Below are 16,321 nucleotides of genomic sequence, written 5' to 3'. Positions count from 1 at the left end.
TTGATATTTCTCTGAGACTAATAGTTTGTCTGCTTTACTTAAGACAGAACCATAATTTTCAGTGGCATAGAGGTCATATACACATATATAAGTAGGTTCTTTTATTATGCAGAAAGTATGATTTGTTTAGTGAACATAATTATTTTTATCCCTAAAATGCTTTAATTCTAAAGAATTCGTTCATTTTTATTATTTTTTTATTTATGAAGAAAAATTTGTGACCATTTATTAGAAAGCAGATCACCCAGGGAATACTTACATTTTATATTCTCTATTCACAGATAATATATTTATTTAATTACTTAACATAGGACACTTGCACTTTTGCAGTTTGTAACTTTCTGTGGCTAGTAACTTGAAGCTAATTAAAGGGGGAAATTAATACAGGGAGAGGAAAGAAGCAAGTTGCTTCTCGGACATTGTGACACACATGGAGCTTGCATTATTATAGCTGTGCTCTGAAATAACCTGTTTTTCCATAAAGTCTTTGAGTCAGAAGCTTTCAGGAAAAAAAAATTAAGTTTTTGGGTTAAGTTATTAAGGTCCTGAGGTAACTTACAAAAAGGTACCATTTACTCAGAAAGCTTCTTCTCCCTGAGAAGACACCTTTCTAAAATTATCTTAAGGGCTTAGACTTTATATTCTGTTCCAGGTTTTAGACATCCTAAATCAAAAAGTTTATTGGCCTCTCATGTCACAAAAGCCAACTTGGATCCTTAAAAAAAAATCCTGTGTTCTTATAGATTATGGATCTTTGACAGTTGTGGCATTCGGCTTTGTTTTCTGTGAATATTTTTGTCCTTAGCTTAAAAAAAAATCTTTTATACCTTCAGAAGAGCTCTTGACTACACTGTGATATGGCACTGCACTACACATACGTTCTTTTAGGATGGGACTCTCTCTTTTTTTAGTATTTGTATTCTGTACAGAATATACATGGCACATATACTGGTTCAAATACATACTTGTCAAGTGATTATAATACTGAATTGTTTATCTTTTTGGTAGGGCTTTTCCTTCCTTAATCGATACCTCAGTATACGTGGACCTTGCCAGGAATCATTCTACAATTTGGGCCGTGGCCTTCACCAACTGGGGCTGATTCATCTTGCAATCCACTATTATCAGAAGGCCCTGGAACTCCCTCCACTTGTGGTAGAGGTATTATATGATTTGTTTTTTGTTTTTTTCTTAAAGATTTTATTTATTTATTAGAGAGCTCATGAGCAGGTGGAGGGACAGAGGGAGAAAGAGGGAGAGAATCTCAAGCAGACTTCTTTCTGAGCACGGCATCTGACATGGGGCTTGATCTCATGACCTGAGCCAAAATCAAGAGTTGGTGCTTAACCAACTGAGACATCCAGGCGCCCCTGTATGATTTACTTTAAAAACTGATGAGTCACTTCATTTCATCTATAGATAAGTGCAGTTTGCTCATGTTGTAGTCCAGACAGTGAAATAAATTATGTATTAGAATGTATTTTTTCTTTATTGAATGTATTTATGTAATTGTGTTCAGCAACAAGTAGATCTTTGTCATTCTGGCCTTGTGACCTGATCAGCAACCATGTGGACACGTACACAACTTGTGGTTATGACCATTTCAGTTACCTTAAAGTAGCCCCTGTGGTTTACAGGTACGAGCTGGTAGACACAAAGCCTGAGTATTTAGTAATATAGCCATTGTTCATTTTCAAGTTCAAGTGTAACTAACATGTTTCTTTATAAAGATGAAAAACCAGTATAAATGTAGTTTTGTTTAAGATAATGTAATACAGGGTAACGTGTTGATAGTACTATGATAATCTGTGTTTAAAGTCTCATTTTAATTTCTGAAGAAAAATATTGTTTTCATTGTTAATTTTTTTAAGTCGCACTCATAATCCTTGCATGCCCTCACAACTGTTTTGTATTACCCTTGTTCAATGTTAGTCATTAAACAAATGAATACATACTTTTATAGTTATGCTGATGAAATGTATACACTTTTGTGTTCTTTATTTCGTAAATACCTTTGGGTATTGCTCCTTAAGCTTTATAGGTATCATTTTTCATTGTTGCAGATATTTTTACGGTTGACTCCAAAATTTTGTATTGGGAAAGATTTAGAAACATAGATCTAATGTGCTCCATTGAGTTCATTGCTTCGCTATTTAAGTAGGAAAAAAAGTAATAACACCCCTAGTGTAATTATTATTATTAAATTGGTGTATGCCTTCTTAGACCTATCCTTAAAATGCCTTTTTGTTATATAGTAGAGGTATTTTTTTCCCATCTCGTCATTTGTGTTATAATTTATTTCTTTTTTAGATGCGTAATTTTTACGTTTTTTAATGAAATCATATCTATTAACCTTTTCTTTTATAGTTTCTACTTTTGGTATTATACTAGAAGGGCCTTTCCTACCCAAGGTTATATTGTTATATTATTGAACTATAATTTTTTTTCTTTTATGGTTTCATTTTTTTAATCTTAAATTCTTAATTTATCTGGAGTTTATTCTGTTGTGGCTTGTGGATGAGACTGTTTTCTTTAACTTACTGGTGAGACATTTTAAATTTTTTAATGATACAGTTATTATAGTGATTAACTGAATCAGCATTGCCTAATAAAAATTTAGATCCAAGGTCTATGCCTAGTTTTATACTTTTTTTTTAGTATAATGAATTTTAATATTTGAATATTTACACTTATGAAACTGTTATTTGCCGTAAAATTGTCTGGTTGTCAGTTTGAAATATAACTCATTCATGTATTTTTTTCCTCCTAGGGTATAGAAGTTGACCAGTTAGACTTACGAAGAGATATTGCCTACAACTTGTCTCTCATTTATCAGAGCAGCGGGAATATTGGAATGGCTCAAAAGCTTTTGTATACCTATTGCTGTATATAAAGTACCTCAACTGAGAAAGAAGCATTGGTGCTCTGTGTGTGGACCAGTATTTTCTGTCTAAGGGCTTATTAGTATTAACCCCAAATTGGAAATGACAATTTGAGAATTATCTGTGTATTTAATTTTTAATATGTGATAATCTTTTGATATGCAAAATTATCATTCCTATAAGAATTTGTACATTCTTCTGTCATTTTCTTTTAGTATTTTTTGGTAAAATTGTCCCCAAGGGTGAAATGGAGAATATTAGCCTTTAAGCCAGCTTGGGGTGGAATATGCTAATTTTTTACTCATGTCATTTATTCATCTGTGCGTTCAGTGCTATGTATTAAACACCTGTGTACCAGGCCCTGTGATGGGTGCTTGGAATACAGTAGTAGGGCAGAAGTGACCGCTCCATACAGTTCTTTAAATACAGAACTTAAGTATATATTCATTTGAAAGAGATGCTTGCTGTATTTCTGCCTACATTATCATTGTTCAGTCATCCACTTATTTTTGCTCTGTTGCTATTGCATGGGCAGTTTCTCAAATACATAGAAAAGGAGGTTCCTTATTAAAGGAAAGACCAATTGGGACTCTTTCTCATGTCAGCATAATTATGTAATTCACTTGGCTCCTAAGAAAATTATTAGAAATGGTTATGTAGTAGGAAGACACATAATTGAGTTAATCTTTTACTTTTCACCTGCATATATCTTAGTTGTATAGATCAAGACCTGGGAGGCTGGCATAATTCAAAACATCCTGTTCTGAGGCAGATAAAAAAATTCATTACCAGTGTTGGTGGCTTTCTGACAAAAAAATAGAAAAGAGAGGACCACATTCAATAATGTGACCTAGTTTGCATTTCAAGATCACTAGGAATGTAGAAAGACTAGGGAATTTTATGTATGGAATAAAGTATTGCTATGATAAACTACAAAAACTAGATTAAAAATTTTAATTAAATATGGTATGTTCTTGAATCTAAGATAACAATACTTTTAAGATACACCGTTGGTTTACTAACAGCTTTCAAAAGTTTCTCATTTTTAGCAAAATGCTATAATAAATGTGCGTGTGGATTATAAGACCTAGTCTAATTGTAGAAGGGAAACAAGAGACTTAGGGTAAAGAAATACAATGAGGGCTTTTTAAGAATTCTTAACTGCTCTTTATCCTGTATATATAACTTTGTAGTTGAAAAGCAAAGTTTGCATATAATAAATAAATGTATCATGCACTCTGCATGTGTGTATTTAAATGTGTATATAATTTAAATAAATTCTATTTTTATAAAGTTAGTTTCATATGCTTATATATATTTTATTTCATGCCATTTGCAGGTAATGATAAAGCTAACTGCTAGCGTGCAGGTTAGGTTTCTATCTTTGAATCCTATGGAACTAAGTATTCCATGTTCTGAGTTTTTCTTTTGAATTAAACTCACTGGGCTATTGGGGCGCCTGGGTGGCTCAGTTGGGTGAGCATCTGCCTTCGGCTCAGGTTATGATCCCAGGGTCCTGGGATCGAGCCCCACGATGGGCTCCCTGTTCAGTGGAGAGCCTGCTTCTCCGTCTCCCTCCTGCTTGAGCTCTTTCACTACCTCTCTCTCTCAAATAAATAAAAATCTTTAAAAAATAAAAAAATAAACTCACTGCGGTATGACTCCAGTTGAAGCGCTGAACAGCCTTGTAGGAAACCATAGATCTCTCTAGCAATCTTCTAAGAAAAACTGTTGACATGCATGAATTTGTTTAGCATTTAACATCACAGCTACCATTTGCTGAGTGTTTCTGCTACTGTGTGCCAAGTACAGTGCTGGATACTCTAGATACGTTATGTCTGCTCCTCTCAGAGAATCGCCTGCAAAGGCAGGTGTTATTGCTGATCTTCTTACCATCTCCATCTTACATACGAGAGATCAAGTGTCATGTTCAAGATCGTTGGCAAGTTCCTCCACAGGAATATACTTACTCCAATTCAGAGTAACAACATACAAATTGAGCATAAGTTTATTTTAGAAAAAGGAGAATGGCTGTTATTTTTTCTGTCCTCCAGGCCTTCAGCCTATTTCTTAAAAAGGCCCTGTAGTAAAGATCTTCGGAGGTGTCTTTAAAAAGCTGATACTCACTTTCTTACCTACCATCCTCACTCCAGCCATGGGATCCTAACAGCCACTTTTAAGATTTTTCCCTACTGGTCTCTGTTGATTCAGCTGAGATTCCCCTAAATCAAGCTGGGCCGATCAAGAATTTCCTCACTCCTTCCCTGAGAATTTTAGAATTGAGATGGGAGTTTTTCTGTAGAGTTGGAACATGAGGACATTTTCAGATTTCCCTGTGGGCTGACTAGCAGTTAACCCCTTGTGTTGAGCAAGAAAAATAGAATCTATGTATTAGGCAGAACTGAGAGATGGAGAGGAAACTCCGTGGGTTCCTAGGGATTTTCCAGTTTCCATTCCTGTCCTTTCTAAAGCTGTGTTCTTACCCTTGGGTTCTTTGTATAAGCTATACCCAATTCTATAATTCCACTTCGAATTTTATACTAGCTGGAGTTTTTCTGTTATTTGTACCAAAAATAGTCCTGATAAACTGTCATTCCACTTTTGTTTTCATTTAGCCTTCATGCTTTCTAGCTATTTTCACAAGAAGGAAGGGCAGGGAGCAACCAGGGACAATGTCCCAGAGTTCTAAGTAGTGTCATGAAGACTAATCCATAATAAAGAGGCTTTTAAAAACTTCAGAGCAAGAACAGGAAGAATGTGCCTACTATTTTGTGGTGTAACGTCGACAGTAAGACCATAGAATTGTTCAATTTCTATGCATATGGTAGTTAACACTATAAGAAGCACAATACTCAAAACAGAACAAGGTAGAAAAGCATGGAAACGAAGGCGTTAAGTCCTGAGGCTACAGTAAGAGAGAACTGTAAATGTTTCATCTCTGGGTCCATAGTCCCAAATCCAATTGCTGTCATGTTATGAAACTGCAAATTACAATTTTTGAGGCATTCTGAAGAAGAAAATGATCAAATGAACAGCATTTGAAGTGGGAAAAAGGTGGGTTCTGGAAACCACTTGAGTATGATGTTCCTGACATGATTCTAGTTGACTTGTATGCACGTAGAAGTGATATTTCTTAGGAGACCTACCGTTTCAGTGAATCTGGATTTCAGCAGAGTACTTGAGGAAGGCTATGTGGTATGCTAGTGGATTAAATGGAGAAATGTGGCTGGTTGGTCTGCAGTGGAGCAATGGAGCAAAGACTGCCTGCTGGAGGAGTCCCATGATGGTGGACATAGCTAGGCCCTTGCGTTCCAGACTTGCTCAGAAGTTGAGGCATAGCTTACGGTTGCTAACAGCTGAAGGCGATCAACTAACCACATCTCTGTTTACAGAAAAAAGCAAATGGGCAATTAGCAAGTAACTTAATAAACCGGAGAAGAATGAAAGCTAAGTGTCCCCAGGCGGCAGTGGGAGGAAGCGAGAAGCAAGCAGATTCAAGCCCGAGAGGCTCCTGCATGAGAGACAGTAGGTATCCCCACAGGCCGGTGAGGTGGAGCCGATGAAAGTCAGCTAAGAAGCAGAGAGACCCTCCTTACCCTCTTCAACTACAGCATGTTACCACTTCACCCTCCACCCTACAGAACTCTGGTGAGTAGCCTTCTGGAGCGGCTTTATCGGGATCTCTGGGTTCAGGAATACCAGACGTAGCTTGACGGTAGAGTGTTACATTGCAAGCAGAGGATTAGTGAAAGTCTGCACACTGAACAGAGATCTTGGCCTCCTCCTACTTAACTTCCAGAAAACTGGCAGCCAAGTATTATTCTCCAAGCAGGGGATTAGATAGAGGGCTCCTCTGTGAGGAAAACCCTGCCCAACAAAAAAGACCTACAGAGACTGATGATAGCTGGAGGTCCCCAGTGGAGCAGCCCGGGCCTGGCCCAGGGGAGCCTGCCAACGGGCAAACCCCTCCCACCCCCACCGAGCGCCAGTCAGCCTGGTGGGGCCCCGCTATTCCGGAGAACCGACAGCTCAGGAGCAGTAGCATTTGAGAAGAGCCTCTTTAAACAGAGAGCCCTATGAGCAAACGGGCAGGGAAAAAGGAACTCAAAACAGAAATAATGGAGGAAGTAGAGAAATAAAGAAAATGTAATTAATATCCCCAGGTGAGAAAATTTGTATGCATGGAAAGAATGTATAAAAAGAAATAAAGAGTAAGAGCTCTATAACATCAGAAATATAACTGCCGAAATGAATCCAATGGAAAGGTTGGGAAAGTTGAATTTTAAAAAGAAAAGTGGAAAATTTAAGACATGAAAAAAAATTCAGATGAGGAAATTAAAGGCTATAAAACAGTCTAAATGAGTTCTTTGTGGCAGTTACTGTATCTTATAAATTCATTTATATTTCAAGGTGTTTGCTTGATTGTAAGTAATTCCAATAGGAGGAATGAACTCCTGCAATGAGTTTTTTTAGTTTTATTTTTTAAAGTAGGTTCTGTGCCCACTGTGGGTCTCCAGCTGAACCCCAAGATCAAGAGTTGCATGCTGTATCAACTGAGCCAGCCAGGTGGCCCTGCAATGATTTTTTTATATGCTGTAGATGGCAGTATATTTCTATAAATTTCTAAGTTGACTTCATTTCATTGTCTTAATATAGTTATGCCAGCTTTTAACATTTTCCTCCAAAAAAAACTTTATTTGGATAGAAAAAAAGCCAATGTCCTTCTCTATGTTTTGGCAATCACATCCAAATCTCTGTCCCTTTGCATGCTCTCTGCCAGCATGGAAAGGACAGCTGGAGCCCCAACGTGTGCTTCTCATTGCCCATGTTTCTCCCTTGACCAAATAATGTCTAGCAGGTATTGGCGTAACCTCTTCGTGCACTCGAAGTTTCTAATGGCACCCTGAAGATGGTAGACAACGTTTACCCTGTTCGCAGACTCAAGGTAAGCAAGCTTAGAATGAGAATTACAAGACCGCTGGACATTTTAGAAAAGAGAGTCTGGTGTTTACGTTCAGCCACAGCTCAAACAAGTGAAGAGAGGAAAGAGAAAGCCGAGCAACAGATGGCTCCGGCTCAGCGACCCGCAGCTGCATACAAGAGGACAGGTGCAAGTCAGTTCTGATGCCGCGGCTTCTAGTTCGTCAGACCCTCCTTCTCAAGCTTGTACCGAAACAGGTGTTTCGCCTCCCAGATACCCACGTACCTATAACAGATGAAAGAAGTATTGCTGTAATAACGTGCTTTGCAGAAATAGGCCTGTCTTGTGTGGACAGAGACGCGGGGTCCGTTTATGGTGTGAGTGAGGCTGATACTGTGTCTCGGTCTCAGGCGCTTCTGCTCGCTGACAAAGGGAAGAAAGGTAAGGGCTCCTCCCACCAAGGTGGGATGTTAATCACAGAACGTGCCCGACGCAGGAAAGCTTGCAGCTGGGAGCGATCGGGATCACTGCATCCCCGGGCCTCGGGGACGCTGCAAACCCCAGAGCCGCAGGGAGCTTTGCAAAGAGGGCCGTTTTATCTGAGGGCCACAGCGTGGAAAAGGCTGGAAAGCACTACGTTTGGGTCATTCTCCAGGCGCAGATTAAAGCCAGCTTTGGGGTGAGTGAAAAACAGTTCACATTGACTCTGTTTCCAGGAGATGATCAAAACCTAAAAGTATTCTGATCACTTCAGCGGTGTTAAAGAACAGATTGGGGTTTTTTCTTAATCTCTTCTCTTCCCTTCGCCGCTGTTCTCCAGGGTGCCTCGTGAGCCGGAGAGACCCCGTTGGTTAGCTTGTAACCCAGTTGAAGTTCTGCTGGGTCAATCACTGTTAACAACAACACCAAGGTCTGTTTATCCTGTAGGTGATTCATGTGAAAAGACCTCAAGTTTGCCTCCTAGGATGCGAAAGACTTGTAGGATCTGATTTAACCCTCCCCGTGAAAGAGAGAAGGTCTGTGCGGGCCTCTCTGCACAAAGTCAGACTCACTGGGCCGTAGGCCACCAGCACTGGAATAGACGCACCAAGTTGCTCTCCCAGATGGTTTTACCAACTGTGCGAGGAAGCCTGTTTCCCGGGGCCCCGCAAACCTAGTTTTCCCCATTTCGTAGGTGTTTGGTCGTTGCATTTGTGCACTGGTAAGGTTGAAAACTATCTTCTCACAGGCTTATAGACCTTTCAGAATCTTCTCTTTGAATTGCTTTTGCTATATCCTTTGCCCATTGAAAAAAATACTGGGTCCTATTTTTCTTATTGTAGGCACTCTTTAATTGGAATTGTTTGTCGTTTTTTCACTTTATTTTATCGTGTCTTTTTGTAAAACTCAATTTTTTTTTTTCTTTCTTGGCCAATATGGACCTTCAAAAGAAAGTGTTCAGGAAAGTAAGGAAGATCCTGGAAAACCCAGTGGTGTTCTTAGGAAGATCCCAGGAGAAGGCAGACTGGCCCCATCTCCATCTGGACTGACGGAAAGTAGGGAACAAAGAGTTAGGGCTTTTGTAGCAGTCTGGATAGAAAGCTAGCAGGCTCTGGGAGCAGAGAAGCAGCTACAGAAGTATGGCTGGACTTCTCAGACACTAAGAGTCCGAGGTGGACGCTGAAGGACTTGCAAGGCTCTCCTTTGAGACATTGTAAGAGTTAAAAATACAGAGAGGGTACCGGGTGCATGTGCTTGACTGCTTATGGGCTTCAGAGCGGACTTGAGCTGTGCCCTCCAGCACAAGCGGTCCTGGGTTCATCACGGAGCCAGAAGTCCTCTGTAGGAGAGTCGGGGAGTTACCATGCTGTTAGAGGCAGTGGAGGTGGGCGGGGGTCAAGTGAGTACCGGCAGCTGTGGGCCAACTTCAGGCAAGAGAAACTCCTGAGGTCTTTCATTAAAAAAAAAAAAAAATCTATTTCAGGGGCGCCTGGCTGGCTCGGTTTGGCGGAACATATAACTCTTGATCTCGGGGTTGTGAGTTCGAGCCCCATGTTGGGGGTAGAGATTACTTGAAAACAAAATTTTTAAAAATTACATATCTAATATTTCAACTACCAAGCTTTGTTAGTGCTTTTTTTTTTTTTAAGATTTTATTTATTTATTTGACAGAAAGAGACAGCCAGCGAGAGAGGGAACACAAGCGGGGGAGTGGGAGAGGAAGAAGCAGGCTCCCAGCGGAGGAGCTGTTAGTGCTTCTTGTGCCCTGCTCAAGTAATACTTGCTCACGTCCATGTTCTCCTATGTGTTTTGGCTTTTTATTCAATTTATTAGAACCAAAAAAGCCCAAAACAGTTTACTAATTTTGCCCACCCTCCACCTGCTGCCTCTGGCGACCACAAACCCGTTCTCTAGGAGTCCGTTTCTTTGTTTTGTTTTTTTAGATTCCACGTGTAAGAGAAATCATATAGTGTTTATCTTTTTCTGACTTATTTCACTTAGCATAATACCTTCAAGGTCTATCGTTGCCACAAAAAGCAAGGTGACATTATTCTTTTTGATGGCCTAATAATATTCCTCTGTGTGTGTGTGTGTGTGTGTGTGTGTGTGTGTGTGTGTGAGAGAGAGAGAGAGAGAGCGAGCGAGCGCACATTTTCTTTATCCATGTATCGATGGACACTTAGGTTGTTTCCATATCTTGGCTATTGTAAATAATGCTTCAATAAATATAGGGGTGTGTATGTTTTCAAATTAGGGTTTTTGTTTTCTTTAATTAAATATGCAGAAGTGGAATTGCTGGATCATGTGGTATTTCTATTTTTAATTTTTTGAGGAACCTCCATACAGTTTTCCAGAGTGGCTGCACCAGTTTGCATTCCCACCAACAGTGCACAAGGATTCCCCTTTCTCCGCATCCTCTCCAATACTCGCTATTTCTTTTTGATTCCAGTCATCTGACAGGTGTGATGGCTCATGGTGGTTTTGATTTGCATTTCCCTGATGCTTAGTGGGAGTGAGCATTTTTTCATTTACTTGTTGGCCATCTATCCGTCTTCTTTGGAAAAATGTCTATTAGAGCTTCTGCCCATTTTTTAATGTTTTTTTTTTGTTTGCTTTTTACTGTTGAGTTCTCAGTTCTTTATATTTTGCATATTAACCCCTTCTCAGATACATGACTTGCAAATATTTGGTAGGTTCCCTTTTCATTCTGTTGATTGTTTCCTTTGCTGTACAGAAGGTTTTTTTCTTTTCCATTTTTTTTTTTTTTGAGAGAGAGTGCACAAGCAGGGGGGAGGGCAGGAGGAGAGAGAGAGAGAATCTTAAGCAGACTTCATGCTGAGCATGCAGCCTGACACAGGGCTTGATCCCAGAACCCTGAGATTGTGACCTGAACTGAAATCAGGAGTCTGACGCTTAACCAACTGAGCCACCCAGGAGCCTCTGTACAGAAGCTTTTTAGTTTGATGTAGTCCCACTGGTTTATTTTTCCTTTTGTTACCTTTGCTTTTGGTGTCAGATTTAAAAAAATCATCGCCAAGAGACCAATGTCAAGGAGCTTACCCCTATGTTTTCTTTTAGAGGTGTTATAGTTTCAGGTTTTACGTTCAAGTCTTTAAATCATATTAATTTTTGTGTATGGTGTAGAGTCCAGTTTCATTCTTTTGCACGTGGCAGTTTAATTTTCCCAGCACTAGTTATAGGCGAGACTGTGTTTTCCCCATTGTACGTTCTTGTCACCTCTAGTGTAAAATAATTAACCATATATGCATGGGTTTCTTTCTGGCCTTTGCATTCTCTTCATTGATCTATATGTCTGTTTTTATGGCAACAGCATACTGTTTTATTCTAGCTTTGTAATTTAGTTTGAAATCAGGGAGCATGGTACCTCCAGCTTTGTTCTTCTTTCTCAAGGTTGCTTTGGCTATTTGAGACCTTTTGTGGTTCCATGCACATTTTAGGAATGTATGTCTATTTCTGTGAAAAATGCCATTGGAATTTTGAGAGGGATTGCACGGGGTCCATAGACTGCTTTGGGTGGTAGGGACATTTTAACAGTATTAATTTTTCTAATCCATGGACATGGAATATCTTTCCATTTATTTGTGCCGTCTTCAATTTATTTCATAAGCATCTTATGGTTTTTAGTATAAAGGTCTTTCACCTCCTTGGTTAAGTTTATTCCTATGTATTCTTTTTGATGCACTTGTAAACGGGATCGTTTTCTTAATTTCTTAATTTTTTTATCCTGCAACCTCACTGAATTTGTTCACTAGTTCTAACAGATTTCTAGTGGAATCTTTAGGGTTTCTATATATAATAGCATGTCATCTGCAAATGGTTTTACCCCTTCCTTTTCAATTTGGATGCCTTTTATTGCTTGCCTAATTGCTCTGGCTAGGACTTCTCATAGTATGCTGATTAAAAGTGGCAAGAACAGGGTATCCTTGTCTTGTTCCTGATCTTAAGGAAAAGCTTTCAGCTTTTCACTGTTGAGTATGTTAGTTGTGGACTTGTCACATGTGGCCTTTGTTATGTGGAGATGCATTTCCTCTATGCCCTCTTTGTTGAGAGTATTTTTAATCATAAGTGAAAGTTGAATTTTGTCATATTTTTTTCCCTGCATGTATTGAGATGATCATAGGATTTTCATCCTTAATTTCTTAATGTGGTGGTATAGCACACTGATTTATTTGCAGATATTGAACCATCCTTGCATCCCTGGAATGAATCCCACTTGATCATGGAGTATGATCTTTTTAATGTATTGTTGAATTCAGTTTGCTAATATTTTGTTGAGGATTTTTGCATCTTTGTTCAGCAGGGCTACTGGCCTGTAATTTTCTTGAACCCATGTCTGGTTTTGGTATCAGAGGAAAGCTGGCCCTGAAAAATGAGTTTGGGAGAGTTCCTTCCTCTTCTGTTTTTTTGGAAGAGTTTAAGAAGGATTAGTATTAATTTTTTTAATGTTTGGTAGAATTCACTAGTGAAGCCATCTGATCCTGGACTTTTGTTTGGTGAAAGGTATTCAATTACTGATTCAATCTCCTTAGTAATATTGGTCTACTCAGATTTTTTATTTCTTTATGATTTAGGCTTGGTAGTTTGTATGTTCCTGGAATTTATTAATTTCTTCTAGGTTGTCTAATTTGTTGGCATATAATTTTTCATAGTAATTTCTTAGGATCCTTTGTATTTGTGGTATCAGCTCCTCTTTCATTTCTGAAATTATTTTTTTAAGTCTTATCTTTTCAGAGAACCAGCTCTTAGTTTCATTGACCCTTTTCTTTGGTCCTTTTTAAAATGTTTCATTTATTTTTGCTCTGATCTGGGTTATATTTTCTTCCTTCTGTGAACTTTAGGTTTGGTTTATTCTCCTTTTGTTAGCTCTTTTTAAATTAATTTTACTTAAATATTTTTTTCTTATGTTCAATGAGCCAACTTGTAGTGCATTGTTAGTTTTTGATGTAGTGTTCAACGATTCATTAGTTGTGTATAACACCCAGTGCTCATCACCACACGTGCCCTCCTTAATACTATCCATCACCTGGTTACTCCATTCCCCTAACCCTCTCCCTTCTGTAACCCTCAGTTTGGTTCCAGGAGTCCAAAGTCTCTCATGGTTTGTCTCCCTCTCTGATTTCTTCCCATTCAGTTTTCCCTCCCTTCCCCTGTGGTCCTCAGTACTATTCCTATGTTCCACATATGAGTGAAACCATATGATAATTGTCTTTCTCTGCTTATTTCACTTAGCATAATCCCCTCCAGTTCCATCCATGTTGATGCAAATGAGCTAGAAAAAGCTCTTTGAGGTACAGTGTTCTTTGGAGATTTTGTTTCATGAGGTAACCGTTTGTTGTGAGCTTCTGTTTTAGAACTGCTTTTGCTGCATCCCATAAATTTTGGTGCTTTATTTTCATTTTCATTTTTCTCAAGGTATTTTATTTCCATTGATTTCTATGTTGACTCATTGGTTCTATAGCATGTTGACTAACCTCCACATATTTGAATTTTCCAGTTGCCTTCTTATAATGACTTCTAGTGTCACACTATTTGGTGGAAAAGCTGCTTAATATGGTATCAGTCCTCTTAAATTAAGACCTGTTTTGTGGTCTATTCTGGAGAATGTTCCATGTGCACTTTAAAAAATGTGTATTCTGTTGCTTTTGGATGGAATGTTCTGTAAATATCAAGTACATTTGGTCTAATGTGTCATTTGAAGCCAATATTTCCCGACTGATTTTCTGATATCCATTGATGTAAGTGGGATATTAAAGCACCCTCTTATTGTTGTCAATTCCTTTTGGTCTCTTAATATATTTTTTTAAGATTTTATTTATTTATTTGACAGAGAGAAAGCACAAGCAGCGGGAGAGGCTGAGGAAGCGGGAGAGGCAGGCTCCCATGCTGAGCGGGGAACCTGACACAGGGCTCAATTCCCAGGACCCCGGGATCATGAGCTGAGCCGAAGGCAGACGTTTAACCAGCTGAGCCACACTTGTGCCCCTGGCTCTTAATATTTGCTTTATATATTTAGTGCTCCTGTATGAGGTGCATAAATATTTCCATGTTATATCTTTTTTGCAGGGGGAACTTGACCCCTTATTTTATAATGGTTTTGTCTCTTATTACAGTCTTTGTTTTAAAGTCTATTTTGTCCAATACAAGTATAGCTACCCCAACTTTCTTTTGGCTTCCATTTACATGGACTGTCTTTTTCCATCCCCTCGCTTTATGTATTCTTACAGCTGAGGTGAGTATCTTGTAGGCAGCATATAGACGGGTCTTGTTTGTTTGTTTTATTTTTTAAATTCAGCTACTCTTTTTTTCTTTATTGGAGAATTGAGTCCATTTACATTTAAAGTAATTATTGATAAGAACGTTCTTACTTCCATATTTTTTTTTCTGGCTGTTGTGTAGTTCCTCCCTGTTCCTTTTTCTTCTCTTGCTTTCTTCCTTTGTGGTTTGATGACTCTTTAGTGGTATACTTAGATTCTTTTTTCTCATTATCTTTTGTGTATCTACCTGATGTTTTTGTTTTGTGGTTACTATGAGGCTTACATATATATTTATGAGAGCCTATTTTAAGTTGATAACTTAAGTTTGAACACATTCTAAATCTCTACTTTTTTATCCCCCCCACTGCATTTTATAATTTTGGTATCACATTTTATGTTTTTACCCTTTGTATCTCTCAACAAATTATTGTAAGTTTAGTTATTTTTACTACTTTCTTTTAATTTTCATATTAACTTTATAAGTGATTAATCCACTACCTTTACTCTGTGTGTGTGTAGATAGATAGATAGATATAGTAACTTTTTTAAAGAAGGCTCCATGCCCAGTGTAGAGCCCAGTGTGTGGCTTGAACTCATGATCCTGAGACCTGAGCTGAGATCAAGAGGTAGAGCTTAATCGACTGAGCCACACAAGCACCCCCACCTTTAACTTTACCAATGTGAGTTACGCTTTCATATGTTTTCTTGTTACTAAGTAGCACCGTTTTTTTCAACTTAAAGTGGCTGACATTTCTTGTAGGCTAATTTAGTGGTGAACTCTTTTAGCTTTTGCTTATCTGTGAAACTTTATCTTTCCTTCAATTCTAATTAACTTTGCCAGGTAGAGTATTCTTGGTTGGAAATTTTGTTCTTTGAGCACTTTGAATATATTGTGGCACTCCTTTGTGGCCTGCAAATTTTTTTCTAAAAAATCTGATAGTTTTATGGGGATTCCCTAGTATGTAACAAGTTGTTTTTCTCTTGCTTTTAAGATCTCTCCTTCAGGAGCGCCTGGGTGGCTCAGTTGTTAGGCATCTGCCTTCGGCTCAGGGCATGATCCTGGTGTTCTGGGATCGAGCCCCACATCAGGCTCCTCTGCTGGGAGCCTGCTTCTTCCTCTCCCACTCCCCCTGCTTGTGTTCCCTCTCTCGCTGGCTGTCTCTCCGTCAGATAAATAAGATCTTAAAAAAAAAAATGCTCTCCTTCAGTTTCTTACATTTTAACTGTAATGTCTCTCAGGGTGGGTCTCTTTGGGTTCATCTTATGTGGAACTCTGGTCTTCTGGATCTGAATGTCTGTTTTCTTCCTCAGGAAGTTTTCAGCCATTATTTCTCTGAATAAGCGTCTTGTCATTTTCTCTCTCTCTCTCTCTTCTTCTTCTGGGACCTGTATAATGTGAGTTTTAGTATGCTTGATGTTGTTCCTAAGTCCCTTAAAGCTATATTTACTTTTTTTTTCTTTTTGTTGTTCTGATGGGGTGAGTTGTACTGCCCTGTCTTAGGGTTCACTAATCCTTTTTTTCTGCCCATGTAGTTTGTTGTTGAACACCTTTACTGTATTTTTTAGTACAGTTGTTTTCTTTTGCCTTGTGACTTCTCTTTGCTATTTTCTTACATTTTTTCTTTTTCGAAGTTCTCACTGTTCATTCTTCTCCCAGTTCTGGTGAGAATCTTTGTGATCACTGCTTTGAACCCCTTATTTAGGTTACTTATCACTGTATTAACTTTTTATTGCTGTTACCACACACTTCGGGCTGTAAAAGA

The 16,321-nt window shown here is 38.6% G+C and overlaps 1 protein-coding gene across 6 annotated transcripts in view; it reads left to right on the top strand.

The window, feature by feature from the left end:
* GTF3C3 (general transcription factor IIIC subunit 3) overlaps positions 1 to 16,321 on the top strand; it is a 74,095-nt gene that overhangs the window by 34,428 nt on the left and 23,346 nt on the right. For 3 of the 6 annotated variants that reach the window (XM_087862262.1, XM_087862256.1, XM_045806378.2), the window contains exons 17-19: positions 1,009 to 1,161; positions 2,771 to 5,936; positions 6,275 to 7,827. In XM_087862262.1, coding sequence (XP_087718388.1) covers positions 1,009 to 1,161; positions 2,771 to 2,893 — 276 coding nt within the window. In that variant the 3' untranslated portion in view covers positions 2,894 to 5,936; positions 6,275 to 7,827. The remainder of the gene's footprint in view (positions 1 to 1,008; positions 1,162 to 2,770; positions 5,937 to 6,274; positions 7,828 to 16,321) is intronic. The other 3 variants (XM_087862249.1, XM_087862252.1, XM_087862261.1) reach the window with 3 other exon arrangements.

Source organism: Ursus americanus, chromosome 1 (assembly GCF_024610735.1).
Source record: "Ursus americanus isolate L20-20 chromosome 1, mUrsAme1.1.p, whole genome shotgun sequence".
In the NCBI taxonomy this organism is placed as follows: domain Eukaryota; kingdom Metazoa; phylum Chordata; class Mammalia; order Carnivora; family Ursidae; genus Ursus; species Ursus americanus.
This window is presented reverse-complemented; position numbering and strand designations above follow the sequence as displayed.